The sequence below is a fragment of the Oratosquilla oratoria genome, chromosome 5 (assembly GCF_046742065.1).
Source record: "Oratosquilla oratoria isolate Oo_2021 chromosome 5, ASM4674206v1, whole genome shotgun sequence".
Classification (NCBI taxonomy): domain Eukaryota; kingdom Metazoa; phylum Arthropoda; class Malacostraca; order Stomatopoda; family Squillidae; genus Oratosquilla; species Oratosquilla oratoria.
The window spans coordinates 76695465-76711875 of record NC_134781.1 but is presented as its reverse complement, the minus strand read 5'-3'; the positions used below and the strand labels follow the sequence as shown (position 1 = coordinate 76711875).

Sequence of the window (16411 nt, the reverse complement as noted above, 5' to 3'; positions counted from 1 at the left end):
ACAATGGTGCTTTCGAGCAACAGGTTGGGAGCTCCTGGGTTGGGGTAATGGACAGTACACTTTCTCAGAATACGAGGAAAAATGTGGAGAATTGGGTAATCGAAATAGGGTGGCATTTCACTCTAATCATTTGGTGATAGACATGAAAGTTCCATTTCCCAACAGGATAAAGTGCGCGCGCGCACACACACACACACACACACACACACACACACACACACACACACACACACGACTCGGTGACGCCGCTGGAAGAGTCCCCGACTGTCACTACGGCGGTCTGGGTTCGAATCCTCCCCAGGGCTGAAATAATTTCAGTATCGCTGTGCTTCGAGTCGTTACTCCAACTTTCGTGGGCGGGGAATTGGGTGTGTGCGCGCGTGTAAGGTCATAGCATTACCCATAGATCGGGCATACGAGCTCTGATTTCTCTGCCGAGAGGGAAATAGCTGTCGATCACGAGTCCAACACGTGATCCAAAGACCAAAGTGAACACATACACACACACACACACAAACACACACACACACACACACACACACACACTAGGCGTATTTTACAGATTCGTTGTGACAAATGCCGTTTTTCTAATATCTAGCTGAAGCTGCAATCCCCGTTTGAAACAGGCCCCAACAGATCGAAACCCCATGGTTTGCGGGAAGAACCCCTTTTGCCTGTTTGGTCAAATCTTTAGTCGTTTGGCACATCGTCATCTACACAGCGCTGCGAAGGCAGATGATTTCTACCCGTTTTCTCACATGCCCCCTGCTTATGCACTTCTGTCCCGTAATCGTTGAACCTCAACGCTGAACTGAATCGCTAGGCATCCACCAGGTACCACCAGGCTCCGGCATATGATTCTTCTTGCGAGACTCTCTGGTGTCCGAAGAGTTCCGTGGACCCCAGGGTGAAGATGAAATGTCTTGAGTATAGAAGTAGAGTTAAAAGTTGGGAAACTGTCTGCTAACTCCAGCGTAGGGGCGAAGACGCGTTGGTATGGGCCCACACCGACGACGCAGGAGAGGGAGGGACGAAAAAGGTGAAGAAGAGGGGCATGAGGAAGAGGAAGGAGAAGGTATATAGAGGAGGTGGGGAGGAGGAGGAGGAAGAAGAACGAAGGAAGGCGAAAAGACCGCGGAGGGAGAGGATGGGGTGGTGAGGCGGGAGCGTGACTGGTGGCGATGTTGGATGTAGAATGGCACCGTGCACCGTACACACACACAAAATAACGTATATGGGCGGCGAGTTGGCTGGATTGGCCGAGGTCGTTGGATCCGCCACCCAGCATAACCGTCTCGGGGCCACAACTTGCTCTATTCCGTCGTTTTAAGTCTCCTGCACGCGCGCGCGCACACACACACACACACACACACACACACACACACACACACACACACACACACACACACACACACACACACACACACACACACAATGTATATGTGTCCTGTATATATGATGTGTACGCAAAGAGGCACACCAAGAAGAAAATGCACTAACGTCTCGCGTGTTGGGATTTTACTGCCATCGCTGGAAAGCCACAGGCTGCACTCACTGGAGAGAGAGGGGAGGGGGGAGTAAGGTTTATGCTTTATCTTGTTTCTTATGGCAGTTGTTAGACTTTGTCCAACTTCGTGTTTGAATTATTCTCTCTCCCTCCCTCCCTCAGTGAAGATGGGGAGCGGATTGTGATTAGGTTTTTTCAAATATGGTGTAATTGTTGGTTCGAATCCCAAGGAGTCGGCGTTGTGCCTATCCACCTCGCAGTGCAGGTGGTGAGAGACATAGATACTATGTATGTACAGCAGGAGAGGGGTAAGATGATGACGGAAAATTTTGAAAGTAATAAAGACGTTTTGGAAGGAAATTAAGAGAGGAAGGGGAGGCCAATCAAGTAGAAAAGGTAAGAGGTGCAGATAGAGAGATGATAATGGAAGAGAGGGCAGTAAGAGGAATATGAACAGAGTATGTAAAGGAGTTGCTAATTGTGAAGGAGGATAGAGAGGGAAAGGTAGTTGCAGTGGGAAGCGCTAAGAAAATGACAGTGATGAATGAGGAAAGTGGAGGAAAAAATAGGGAAAGATGAAGTGAAAGCAGTTATTAAAATGGTGAGAGCAAGTAAGGCACCTGGATTGGATGTGTGTTATGCAGTGTCTTAAAAGGGAGGTACAGTGATGGTGGGCTGGCTGGTGTTTGTCTAAAAGAGAGTACAGTGCCGGAAGACACGAGTGTCTGTATAGTTCCGGTTTACATGAGAAAAGAAGACAAGTGTGAGTGCAGTAATGTAATGTAGTTGGGAAGGCTTATGGGAGGGTTTTGTTGATGGGATTAGGAGAGGGACAGAGGGAGTAATTGGCGAGGAACAGTGTGGGTTTAGGACATGAAGGATTTGCGTGGATCAATGAAAAGGTAAGGATGTTTTATGGACCTTTGTATTTGGAAAAGGCTTATGACAGGGTAGTCAGGAAAGCACAGTGGGAGGTATTGCAGATATATGGAATAGGAGGAAAGCTGTTAAGAACAGTAAATTTTTTCATGACAAGTAGAGCCTGTGTTAGAATTAGAAACGGAGAGAATGAGTGGTCTGAGGTAAATGTGGGGCTCCTCCCGGAATGTGTTATGTCGCCTTGGCTGTTCAATCTATACATGAATGGGGTGGTGCGAGAGGTAAACACAAGGGTAATAGATCGGGGATTAGAGATGGCTAAAGAAAATAGAGAAAATTAGGAGGTAAGCCAGTTGTTTACTGACTACACTCCACTTTTGGCAGGATCAGAGGAGGGATTAAAGAAATTAGTGACAGAGTTTGGGAAGGTGTGCGAAAGAAGTTAAAGATAAATGTTTGTAAAAGAGGGGTGATATGTACAAGGGGAGAGGATGGCAGCAAATTGGAAGCGAGTATTAAAGAGATTGGAGGAGGTGGATAGCTTTATACTTGGGAGCGAATGTGGCAGGAAAGTGAGACGTGGAAGTGGAGGTAGAATGTAGATAGAGAAGGAAATGCCTTGGGGGGATTAAAAAAATGTAACGAGAAATAGACATTTGGGAATCTATGCTAAAAGGAGATTATAAGAAGGGCTGGTTTTGCCGACAGCACTGTATGGGGCAGAAACGTTGAGCATAAGAGAGGAAGAGTTTAAATGTGTTTGAGATGAAATGCCTGAGACATATGGTAGGGGTTACTAGACTGGATATAGTGAGAAACGAGGATGTGAGGAGAGCGGGGATGGAAAGGGAATTGGGAGATAGGGTTGATGAGTATTGGGATGGTTTGGACACACGGAAAGAATAAGTGAAGAAAGACTAGTAAAACAGGTGTGGAAAGTAGATGTGGAGGGAGTGAAAATGAGGGGGCGACCAAGAATGAGATGGATGGATGGGGTAAAAGGGGCTTTGGGAAAGAGGGGAATGTCTGTTGAGGAAGGAGGGAAGAAGACAGAGGATGGGATTGAGTGGAGAATGGTTGTGTATCAATGATGCTTTGATGCATGAGAGGGAGTGGGGGATTGGGGGTTGAGGGAGTATGTATGAATGATATTTTGATGTAGTCCGAAGGGATTTCTCCCCGTCTTCTCTTTTTCTGTATGAGGTGATGGAGAAGGTGGGGGGGGGGGTCCGTCGGTTGAATAAAGCGGCCTTGATGTGGATGTGCTGTGTCTTACTACATTACTTCTGGCCCAGAGCAGAGGGCGAAATGCAGGCCCGTCATCCAGAAGGAGCCAAGAAAAGAGGGAGGGAGTGGTGGTGAATGGGAGTGGAGTACGTGGGGATGAAATGGGTGGTAGTGGGTTTATGCCTTTGACTATCTCCCTTGTAAGGGGCGGGAAAAGCCGTTGGTGTGTATATGTATGTAATATATATATATATAAATATATGGTGTGATCTTATTTGATCTATTGGGTTGGTTTCAGTCGCGCCGTCCTGCGTTCATATCACGTTGAAGTTCGAGCACTTAGGGCTAAGGTGAGGATTCGGTCGCAGCTGAGCAACACTAAGTGTGGTTTCACCTTGTGGTGTTGCCGCCGTTGTAGGGAAGTTCATAATAACAATAATGATAATAACAATAATAAGCTTTAATAGTGATAATTATGAGGCTATTGATAAAAAGTCGAATGAATGAAGAAACCTGTAAAAGCGTGTCGGGAAACAAAAACGACGACGACTTAGGAGTCAAAGAAAACAGGAAGTTGAGGCCGAGACGCAAGCGAGCGTCGTTCTCTCTTCCGCTCAAAATGTAATTATTAGTCCTTTTATGTTAATACTTGAACGCGACACGGTGCCTCTGCACTGCGTCCAAACTTTAACCCCTAAACTTGCAGAGTTTTAAGAAGGTAGTTAGTAGTATTTTTTTTTTATATATAAATGTATTTCCATAGAGTAGCATTGCTAATCTTCTTGCCTCCTTTCCCTCCTCTGTTCCCGTCTCTCCTTCCTCTCCTCTTCCTCCTCCCCTCCTCTCCTTTTCTCATTCCTCCCCTCCCCTTCCCTGTCTCCTCTCATTCCTCTCTCCCCCTCTTCTCATTCCCCACCCTCACTCCTCCCCTCCTATACTTTCCACTTCCCCCTCCTACCCCCTCCCCTCATTTACCTCCTCTTTCCCATCTTCTCACTTCCTTATCCTCCTCCTCCTCCTCCTCCTCCTCCTCCTCCTCCTCCTACCCCTTCTCCTCCCCACCCTTTTCCAGTAAAACTTTGATGCAGTCCGGACTTAAGGGACTTCAGAGGTACTGGCCACTCCGGCAGGAACTATTCTCGCAGCATCCTCTCTCTCTCTCTCTCTCTCTCTCTCTCTCTCTCTCTCTCTCTCTCTCTCTCTCTCTCTCTCTCTCGTCTTCTGTTGCAGACCTGAAATCTTAGCATCTGAGTGACTCCGTGATCTCATTGGTGATCAATTGTCCTCAAGGATAGAATCGATGGTTATTGGCGACGAAACAAATACCCACGTTCCTCCTCATCATCATCTTCATCATCTTCGTCCGCCTATTCTCGTCCCTTTCATAATTTTCGTACCTTCCTCTTCCTGTTTTTCTTCTTTTTCATCGTCTTCCTCCTCTGCCTCTTTTTCCATCTCCCTCTTTTTCCTCTCTTTCCTCCTTCCTCTTTTTCTCCCTTTCCACCTTTCTCCTCCCTTTCCACCTTTCTCCTCCCTTTCCACCTTTCTCCTCCCTTTCCACCTTTCTCCTCCCTTTCCACCTTCCTCCTCTTCCTCCTCTTCCTCTTTTTCGTCCTTTCTCTTACTCCAGTGTGTTTTTTCCTCTTCCTCTTTTCTCTTCCTCTTCCTTTTTCCTCCCTTTCATCCTTCCTCCTCTTCCTCTCTTTCGTCCTCTTCCTCTGGGTCTTCCTCTTTTTACTCCCATTCCTCCTTCCTCTTCTTCCTCTTTTTCGTCATCTTACTCCTATTTTTCCTCCTCCCTTTTCACCCTTTCCTTCTTCCTCCTCCTCCTCCTCCTCTTCTTCTTCTTCCTCCTCTTTTCCGTCATCTTCCTCCTCTTTTTTTCCCTTCCTCCTCTTCCTTCTTTTTCACTCTTCGTTCTCTTCTTCCTCTTCATCTTTTTTGTCCATTTCCTCTTCGCTTTCACCAACCCCGTCACCGTCGTCTTCGTACGAAAGTCACGTGACAGAATTAGAAACAAACAAACCAATGAATAAATAAAAGACAAGAGGACCATATGACAGGGAAGGGGAATGGTGTATTAATTGAGAAGGTTAGTACGTGCGTGTTTGCTCGCCTAGGCTACCATGTTGGAGTTGACATAAACACGATCCAATGATGCGCGCTGGCTAATCAGCTGTTGGTGCAGCTGACAAGTGTTAATTAACATCTCGTTTTACTCTCGACTACTCCGATATGATGTTGATCAGTTCATCGTTATAATAAGGGTGAGATTGACTCTGTGTGTGTACGCGCGCGTATATGTGCGTGCGTGTGTATGTTAGTATGTATGTGTGTATGCGTATATGCATGTATATGTGTGTGTGTGTTAGCGTGAATGTATGTATGCGTGTATATGAGTGTGTGTACGTATATATATGTGTGTGTATCTGTGTATAATAATAATAAACGGTTTATTGAAAACATGGCAGCCGAAGGCTGAAAATACACATATTAAGGTAAAAGGGATTAACATAGTACACAATAAATGATTACCTATACATATTTTGATGCTGAAATGATTGTGCACTTTACAATTATATAAAACATGATAGATGTGTCTTAGTGTTAATATGTTTGGATTAGATGTTGTTTAATAAGTGTACAATAGAAGGTATGGGACTGTTTGTTTACATCTGTGTGCATGATGCTTTGAAAGGCTTGAGTCTGTTGTGATGTGTATATGCGTGTGTTGTATGTGTGTGTTGTATTTGTACGTGTGTCTGTGTGTATTTGTCAAGTTGTTCCATTTTCATTGTTACACTTATTTAGAACACACGTTAACATTTTCTAATATTTACTCTTGAGAAGGCATTATGTATATATATATGTATATATATAATATATATACATATATAGATATATATATATATATATATATATATATATATATATTCATCTTGCTTCTACAGTGGTTTGTATTGACAGTCATGCGCTGGAATGAGAATATTTTAAATAAAATGTTAATATGTTTACTTGGCTCTTATGATAGATGATTCACATGTAATTTTTTCATTATTTCACTTTATATTATTTTATTTTCATCTTATATTGTATTTTGTTTCATTATTATTATTATTATTATTAATATTACAATTCCATTTTATATTTTTTTTATTTATTTATTTGTTATTACACGCACATCGAGGTAGCTAGGCATGATAGCCGTTGGATTTAAGACCACATTTCCTTGCTGCCATCACACGTTGAATCTTAGTGGGACTCGAACCCGATGTCGCACTCGTCCGCTCAACCACCCCGCTCCCCCGGGGGTGTGTGTGTGTGAAAAATTATGATTCGGTTTAACGTCACGAACTCCCCCTATCAGGAGGCCAAGACGGTGCCCCTTACAGAAGCCCTTGTGGCATTTGGTCCATCTTGCTGGCGGCAGGGTTCGAACCACCCTCATCCCGACCACCACCGCAAGTAGCGACGCTCTAAACCGGTCGGCCAGCGAGCATCCAAGCTAAAAATATATCATACTAAAACTAAAATTAATACCTAATGAAATCGGAGAGGGACTGTGTCATGACACATAGGTAAGATGAAAAAATTCACACTCTTGGAAAAATTAAACGGACGAAGAATAGAATTGAATAGAATTAACCGTATATTTCGACCACGCTCTGTGGTTCGCTGAAGAGGACCACAAAGAATGGTCGAAATATACGGTTAACTCTTCTTCACCCGTTTTCTTTCTCCGAGAGTGGGAATTTTTTCACCTGATGAAATGTTGAATCTATTTAACTTTGATTACTTTCGGGTAAAGTGCGTTTCTTTTGAGTAAAAAACCATCTGACTGGAGTCAAAAATATACAAGGAAATAAATAGAAATATAACAATATTAATGCCATACTCTCTCACTAGGCCTTGTGGGAATGCATACAATGGAAGACTTACTGTAATGGCTACAACTCTGATTAATGTTATCGCATAAACAGCCTCCAACAACAGTTGCAGGAACACTTAACATTAGCATTACAATTCATGGGGGGAAGGAGACAGAGGAGAGGGAGTGGGAAAGAGAGGGAGAAATTAGAGAGTGTGGGGGGAGGAAAGAGAGCGAGAGAGGTGGGAGGAAAAAGAGCGAGAGAGGGGGAGGAAAGAGAGCGAGGGCGGGGAGAGAAAAGGGGGAGGAAAGAGAGCGAGGGCGGGGAGAGGAAAGTGAGCGAGAAAGGGGGGAGGAAAGAGAGCGGGAGAGGGGGGAGGAAAGAGAACGAGAGAAAGTGGGAGGGAGAAGGGATGAAGATTTTGGGAGAGAAGGGACACGAGAACGAAAGAGAGGGAAAGAGGGAGGGGGTGGGTTCCTGTTGAGTAAATGAACGATGAAAGGGTCTTAGTGCGTGTGACAGTTGGTCGAGATTGCGAGAGGTGGAGGGGAGGGGAGGGGGGAGGCTAGCTACGCAACCGCCCTTCACTTGTTTAGTCCCTTTTGGCGTCGCCGACATGACGTCATAGAAGAAGCGGGCTGGGTTATTCTTTGCGTGTGTGTTTGATGCAAGAAGTAAACGAGATTTGTGTGTGGGAAGGTTGAACACAGCCTTGAGTATGCTCGAAGCAAATTGAGAGAATGGAGGAAGTCTGCCGGTAAACAGAATTTGTGAAGTATAAATTGAAGAAAATGCACAGAGAAAGGGTCGAAAGGAATTCGATTACGAGAATGAAGAACTACTTGGGGAGTAAAGGATTGCACGAAGGAGAGGTGGAATTGTCAACAAGGAACTGGAAGGAAATGTGGTGGTGGAGTGATAAAGAGGTTAAGATAGATACGAGTTAGGGGACGTAAAGATAAGCGCGCGCACACACACACGTACATGCGCGCGTGCACACATGCACACACATGTTCACATACATATACACATACATGCGCACACACATGTACACATACATGCACACACACATGTACACATACATGCACACATACATGCACACACATATGCACACTCACACACATGCACACACACACACACACACACACACACACACACACACACACACACACACACACACACACACACACAGCTGTGCACGGCCCAACGTTGCAGTGATGGACCGTTAATTCAGCGATCAGAGTTCGAGTCCCGGCAGGTCTGAAAGTTTGAGCTTTAGTTATGATGAATCGGTGGGGGTTTGCCAGCTTCTCTAACATCGGGTCCAACTGTTCATGAGATTCTGAGGTGGGAGGCGCTTGAAACAAGTTTTATTGTAGTGGGCGTGTGCTGGCCAACCCTTATTAGGGGAGAGGTCTTTTGATATGTTTGTATTTAATTCTAAAGATATATAAATTTGTGTGTGTGTATGCGTGTGTGTGTGTGTTATACCATGTACTTACTGCAGCCGCTCTTTCTTGATCAGATTTTTTTAAGTTTATTTATATGTTTATATATTTTTTCTCTTTTCTCTTTAGGGGGGCTTGTGAACAGGGGGTGCTTTGACTTTGTCATGTAACGAAAGAAAGGATTGATTGAACGCGTCTCTCGGGAGGAGGAGGAGGAGGAGGAGGAGGGGTGTTGTCTTCGAATCACATTGATTGGCTTCGAAGCACATTGATTAGGGTGCCAGAGAACGCCCCAGTTTTTGACAGCTGTCGAGTTCATCAACTCTCTCTCTCTCTCTCTCTCTCTCTCTCTCATTGTGTGTCAGTGAATATAAGTGGATTAAGATCAGCAGGCGTAAAACGAAAAACTCCTTCAAGTGAGCAACATGTTTTTCATTGGTTTAATTTACAAGAGGAGGGACTTTCTATTAACCCATTCAACTCCGATGACAAGATGTCTTGTCATTTGGTCAAATAAAACAAAAAATCATAATAAAACAACAAAATGTTTGATGATCAAACAGCACCAGAAAAATATGACGTCATCAGTCCTCCTCGAAGGAGGACTGACGACGTCATATTTTTCTGGTGCTGTTTGATCATCAAACATTTTGTTGTTTTATTATGATTTTTTGTTTTATTTGACCAAATGACAAGACATCTTGTCATCGGAGTTGAATGGGTTAAGTCCAACTAAGATCGCATGACGTTAGCCGGATCAACAAACCTTTAAGTAGATTTTATTGGGATGTCTGTTCTCAGCTTTGGGCACTTTTGGGAGGGGTGGTCAGAGAGTTGGGTCCACAAACTAGAAATTAGTGGGAGTTGGATATTTAGTGATTTGATCTAGCGTTGAGTGTTCTTTGGAGAGCTAAAGAAACACACACACACACACGACTCTGTGGCGCGGTTGGTAGAGTCTCAGACTGTCATTATGGCGGTCCGGGTTCAAATCCTGCCCAGGGCTGAAATAATTTCAGCATCGCTGCGCTTCGAGTCGTTACTCCAACTCTCATGGGCAGGGAGTTGTGTGTGTGCGTGTAGGGTCACAGCATTACCCGTACATCAGTCATACGAGCTCTGAGCTCTCTTCCGGGAGGGAAATAGCTGTCGATCACGAGTCCAACACGTGATCCAAAGACCATGGTGAATTACACACACACACACACACACACACACACACACACACACACACACACACACACACACACACACACGAGAGTAACCTTTGCAAAGACACAAGGATCATAGTCATACGGTTTGTGCGACGAACGGTCTATGTTGCAGATTCGTTACTAATGCTTGTTGTCCGTTTTCTTTCAGCGGCTGGACTCCGGCTATGTCATCATGCCCGGCTGGGAGGGCTGCAATGAATCCAGCGATGCCGACGACCTGGACGACCCTGGCCTCGACTACCTGGACGCCCCGAGGCCGGGCGTCCTGCCACCCCCATCAGGCATCGTCTTCGAGGGTGAAGCTGTCATTATCAACGGCAGGAGTAACCTGCAGAGGCAACCCAAGACGAAAAAGGTAAAGACAGCGAACCTTATTTTTTCATTTTTTTTTAATTCATCTGGTTTCTGTTTCTACCTGTGTGTCTGTATACATGTATACAGACATGCATACATACATAAATGCATCATGTATGTATACAAAACACGTGCGAGACATTTTGGCAAGGCGACGATCTTCTCTGGGTCACTGACGTCATGGGTTTTGTGAATCATTCGGTGAGTAACGACCCGACCAAAGTCATTCTTACGAGGTGCCATCGATCTGACCTCACAGACGGACTTCCCCTCTTCCCCCCCCCCCCCAACCCTTTTCCAGTCCTTACTTACGTCCCATCACATTGTAATTTCCCGTCTGTGAATCGTTGCGTGTGGATGATTCTTCTCCTCGGGCGGATTCTAGCCTGGAGCAGGGCTCGCGCTTAATCGAATGGACGCGTCTTCTTCGCCTTTGAGTGTCTGGAAGAGTCATGGGATACCCCCACTCCCGCCTCAACCCATGTCGTGCGTGCTTCGGAGTCCGGGGTTGTTTTTTCCTCACCCTCCGCCTTTCCCTTTCTCTTTCTATCTCTTCCTCCCTCCGTCCCTCCGTCCCTTCCTCATTCCCTTTTTCTCCGTTTCTTTCTCTGTCTCCCCTTTTCTCGTCCTTTATCTCGCTCTTTTTCTTTCTCTTTCTGTCTCTCATCACAACCACCACCATCACGGACTGGAGACGGTTCGATGCTGCCAGGCGAGGAGGAGAGTTCGTAGGAAAAGCCTCCTATTGAATTAAAACCCTAGCTTCAAGAACTCCAATAAGAGGCACCAACTTACCCTCTCTGAGAAGGGAACTTCGTAACAGTAAACATAATTGTCCATCAGTACTTGTAGATGGATTGTCGTTCTCGCTCAGGGTTTATCACTTTGGGATATTTTTCCGCCAACCTCCAATTAATCGGCGGTACAGCCCACCTCCAGAACTTTTTCTACCGTGAATGTCATTTGATTTGCTGGAAGAAAACTATCTTCCTCCAGCCTATCAAATTCATTCCCTGAAGCTGTAGGCTGCTCCATCAGTAGGAGGGAAAATAGCCTAGTATGATAACTCCTCTGGTTCCCACAACTGTTCCTATCTACCCTTGGGAACGGAAAGGGTCTAAAATTCGTTGCCGCCCAGCGACAGTTAAACGGCCGCTAAATTCACTTTAGTGAAATAGTTTGTCGTTAAATCCGAATACTTGTGGAAGACGACATTCGTGAAGAGATTATCGAGATTTATCAACTTTAACAACAAAAGTCCTCTGTAAGGATGGATAGAGGACAAAGTAATTAAACTAACCACCGAACTTGGAAAGGACGAAAATCTTTAGTGGATAAATGGACCTCTCCCAGCCGAATAGAATTGTGTCACAATGAACAGACCAAAACACCGACGCTTGGAAGCTGATTTAATTAAACTGGAGAGTTTTATAAACTGTTGAATGTCAGTACAAAGTTTGCCAAATCCAATTCCGCATTGTTGGATACTTTCATTGGGTGTGTTTACTTTTACTGGCAAGTTTGATTTGGAAGCGAATTTATTAAAAAGTTGATGTCGGCGTTCGAGTCGGGACGAATAACCGTCACTGCGGGTGAAGTCTCCGTTGCAGCCGTCGATGTTTTCATAGCCGTAATTAGAATCAAATAATGAGAAATAGCACCGTAACGAGGTTTCATGGTCTATGGTAATGCCGGATACAGAATAAGTAGTAGATTACTGGTTAGATGCTTATGAATGAATCATATAAATGGATTGTGAATCTTAAAGAGGAATGAAACTTATACGAATTTGTAACTATCGTAACATGTATCACTCAGGTTGAGTCGATTGAAATTTGAGTTCCTGACTAAGATCGACACGACTCGCTTTGGTAGGTTTTGTAAAGATATTTTTGGTTGACATGATTCAGCTGAGCTAACGAATTCCAGGATTGAAAAATTCTTGAACTAAAATCCAGCTGCGTTGCTATTCAAGAAAACAACAGTCTTTGTCTAACCACATTAATTAATATCTTCGCTACGGATGGAGTGGGATGAGCGGATGATGGAGGGTTTTCCCACGCCTGAATAAAGTCTCCTGGAAGCAGTTAGATGCTAAAGTGACCGTTATGAAAGGCTATTTTATTACGCCAAGGGAGTGGACTGGATCGAAACCCCATTTTGGACGAAGTCCGAAACGCAACTGAATAAAGTCGTGTGGCTTCAGCCGAGACAGAAATGTGTGACGTCACCGTATTAAGGGGTATATGCGACTTGGCTCAAGGACCAAACCTTTATGTATTCATAAGAACCCAAGAATATAAGAACGAAAGAGACTGCAAGAGACCATAAGGCATACACCAGGTAGTTCTTTGCTCATTCCACCAGATATTCCCATCCATAAAGTTATCTAACCTTTTCTTAAAACTACTAATAGTTTCAGCGCTCACTATATGGTTACTAGGTGTGTTCCATATGTTAATCACTCTATTGATAAACCAGTTTTTGCTTATTTCCTTAAATCTAAATTATTAATACTACTGGTATTGGTATTTCCTTGTCTTATTCATTTACTACTTCTTTATCACCAAAATGATTGATATTTTTGGGGTTGTGGAGCGGTCCGTTGATATGAAGGAAGATGATTATTTTTCCTGTAATGATGTGGAACTACCTACTGCTTCCGTCGGTACAAGGGCCGAAAGACTTCCTGACGTTTGTCTGAACAAAGATACCACCATATTAAAGATGACCAACCTTGAACAACGTACTTTGATGTTAGACAATCTCTTCATCTCTTTTCGCTCTGTGCCGTTTTATCTGTCATCTTTTTCAATACTTCGCGCCGAGAGACAGAAACTGAGGAACAGGAAGAGACAGAAACAAGAGACGGCAAATGAGGGAGATGAAGGAAGGGGATATAGCAGTTTTCCCGCGCGACGCGGGAACGCGACGTTGCTATGGTAACCAAGAGAGGCTCGGTGCAGCAGTAATCGCCACATTTGATGTTCCATGCAAGAAGGACATGCACTTTGTTTTTTCACAGGTGGGGTGGATAGGTGAGAGCAAGATCGAAGCATAGGTGGTCTATCTTGGGTGAGAATACGAGTATGTGACATGAGAGGGCTAGGATGAAAAGAAAGTGGGGGGAGGCAAGGACAGTCCAAGAAACCGATAGATTCCAGATGAGATTTACAACACTAAGTGTTGGCAGACTTGTAATCAGGAAAGGAGACTGGCAACACTCTAAACATAAATGAATTTATATGTATACGTCATCGTTTTGAAAAGGGAGACCAAGGCTTAATTTGTGTGTACCAGAATATGAGCGTTGATTGCAGCCGTACAGTCGCGCTCGGTGCTGTGATACCGAGGACAGATCCACCGGAGGTCGATTGTCGACGTTCATTTGGTTCATTTGTTTGTTCCCTTCCCCCTGCTTGATGCCTTGCACCACCACCATCACCACCACTACAGCGACGACCACCATTAACACCATCACTACCTCCACCACCATTTCTACCTCCACCACTACCTCTACCTTCACCACCACTACCAGAACCACCACCATTTCTCATTAAGATTTTAAAGATTTACGATAATCTTTCCTTATATTGTGTGCTGCAATATTAGTGTCATGGTAGACCTTTAGGTAGTTTTGCTGGCATTGGATATCACCCAATGTTTGTAGGGCATGCAAAAAAAGAAAAGTACTTTCCTCTAGCCTACCGTCTTGTACACCCACCCATCCATCCATTTCGACACTTCCAATGCGAGTAATGAGGCGCAGCTTTGAAAGAACACTTGTCTCACTATAAGCAATCACGGGGAAAGTGAAGAAGATGCAAAGATGAATTAATTTCTTGCCGAAGCGGTAACATGTTTCAGTGGATGTGAGTGGTGGATGCAACAGACACGATGATGCTTTCGGGGGCGGGGCCTGGCGGGACGCTGATTGTAACCGACTGCGAAGAGGGTGGAAGGAAGGAAGGAGAGGGAGACCACCAAAGGCTTTGCAGATGCGTGTGGTTGGTAGTGGAGGGTATTGCCTTAGAATAGGTAGGAGAGGGAGAAGAGGCAATGTTGTAGATGCATGTTGGGGAGGGAGGATGTGAGAGAGGGGTAGTGTTGTGATAGAGCAAGAGAAGAAGGAATTAAAATGTTAGGAGTCGTTTCTTTCAAGTTGGTGTCAGCGAAGAAATACTGTTAGTGTAGGTGTATTATAAGAGCAGGCGCTGTTTGAAATTATATCGCAAATTGCAGAAAGAAATCATATGTCGAGCTTTGGTTGTGGAAAAATAAAACCTTTGGACACTGTTCACTTTGTATCATCGTAGCTGAGCAGTTTGGATCCGGTTTGGTCTACCGCACCCGTTGCTGGACTGAAAAATTCGTTTGTTTTAGATCGGAAAATAGAATTCCCCAATTGCTTTCCCTATTGGCAACGAGAGGCAGATGCCAGACGCCGCAACAGTGACGAAATATGTTGAAAATATACAGCACTGTTTTGGCTTATTGTACTAAGTTGGGCTGGAACAATGGAAGGCTCGCTAATGTTTTCGCGCTCACACACACACACGCACACACACACACACACACACACACACACACACACACACACACACACACACACACAACGCACGCACACACAATACACCCAGGATGAAAACATGGTTCAGTCGAACAACAGAAATGAATTTGAAGTCAAGTTTGACCAATGATTGAGACCGATTGCACCTTTTCGTTGTATATTACATATAGGTAAATACATGCGCGCGCGTGCGTGCGTGCGCGCCCAAGCTCAATCGCGCTCGCTTGCAAGTTGCACTTTATCTTGCACTCTCACAAGAGACGCTAGATGGCTCCCAGTTCCGCGCTGCTGGCTCATCTCATTCGTTCTCACACTCATTCACTCGTACTAAATCACACTCATTTGCCACTCTTGTATTCACACGCACACTCAGTGCTCGCTGTCTCCCTCTCCATTCCCCTCCCCATCTCCCTCTCCTACTCTCCTCCTCCCCTTCTCCCCCTCCACCTTTCCCACTCCCTCCCTCTCCCCTCTCTCTCTGTCTCATACATACGCACACACACACACACACACACACACACACACACACACACACACACACACACACACACACACACACACACCATTCCCTTTCTGCCAGCCAGTCATTCTGTCAATATGTATGTCTCTTTGAAGTGCTGAAATACCACCGTCGAGGATCGTGATCATGGGAGTGATGATGATGAATCCATGAGACTCGGAGAGGGACCGGGACTGTTCCCCCAAATGATGAGAACCGAGAGATGGCGGAGGCGGAGGGCCATGATGATGTGGGTAGTGATGACGGCGGGGTTTCGACAGCGAGGCGAGAGTAGGGGGGGAGGAGGAAATGCGTCAAAAAGTGAAAGTGTTAAGGGAAGTGGAAAGGGGATGCGTAAAGAGTTAAGAGTAATAAAAAGAGAATGTAGAATTTGTGAACAATGTATATCGGTAATCTTGTTTGATATTTTTTTTTATTATACTAGTTGGGTTTCAATAGATAAAAACTTTTATCCCACTTCCTCTCTCCCTCTCCCTCCCCATTTTTATCAAATCTGTCCCTCTTTTGTATAGATTTTTCATTGTCAACAAAAATTGAAAGAATTAGTTGAATATTCAAAGTATTAGACCACATACGGATTGGAATTGACTCCAACAATCCTGACCAAGAAGCCAACGAGAAAAAAAAAAAGAGGAGGAGGAAGGCGCCATTGGTGGTAACTAAATGTACCATTCACAAGAACAGTTGGGAAACTGATGACGTAGTCGCTTTTGGCAATGCATGAAAGGGTGTCCGTGTGGCAAGTGCAACCGCCTCAAAACAAAAACGACCGAAACTTTTCTCTCTCTCTCTCTCTCCTTCTCTGTGTGTGTGTGTGTACTTT

General features: G+C 44.7%; 1 protein-coding gene across 1 annotated transcript in view; it reads left to right on the top strand.

Moving 5' to 3' along the window:
* The window catches only part of LOC143025572 (uncharacterized), a 213068-nt gene that overhangs the window by 129442 nt on the left and 67215 nt on the right, over window positions 1-16411 (top strand). The window contains exon 2 of the mRNA XM_076185456.1: window positions 10293-10499. Coding sequence (XP_076041571.1) covers window positions 10293-10499 — 207 coding nt within the window. The remainder of the gene's footprint in view (window positions 1-10292; window positions 10500-16411) is intronic.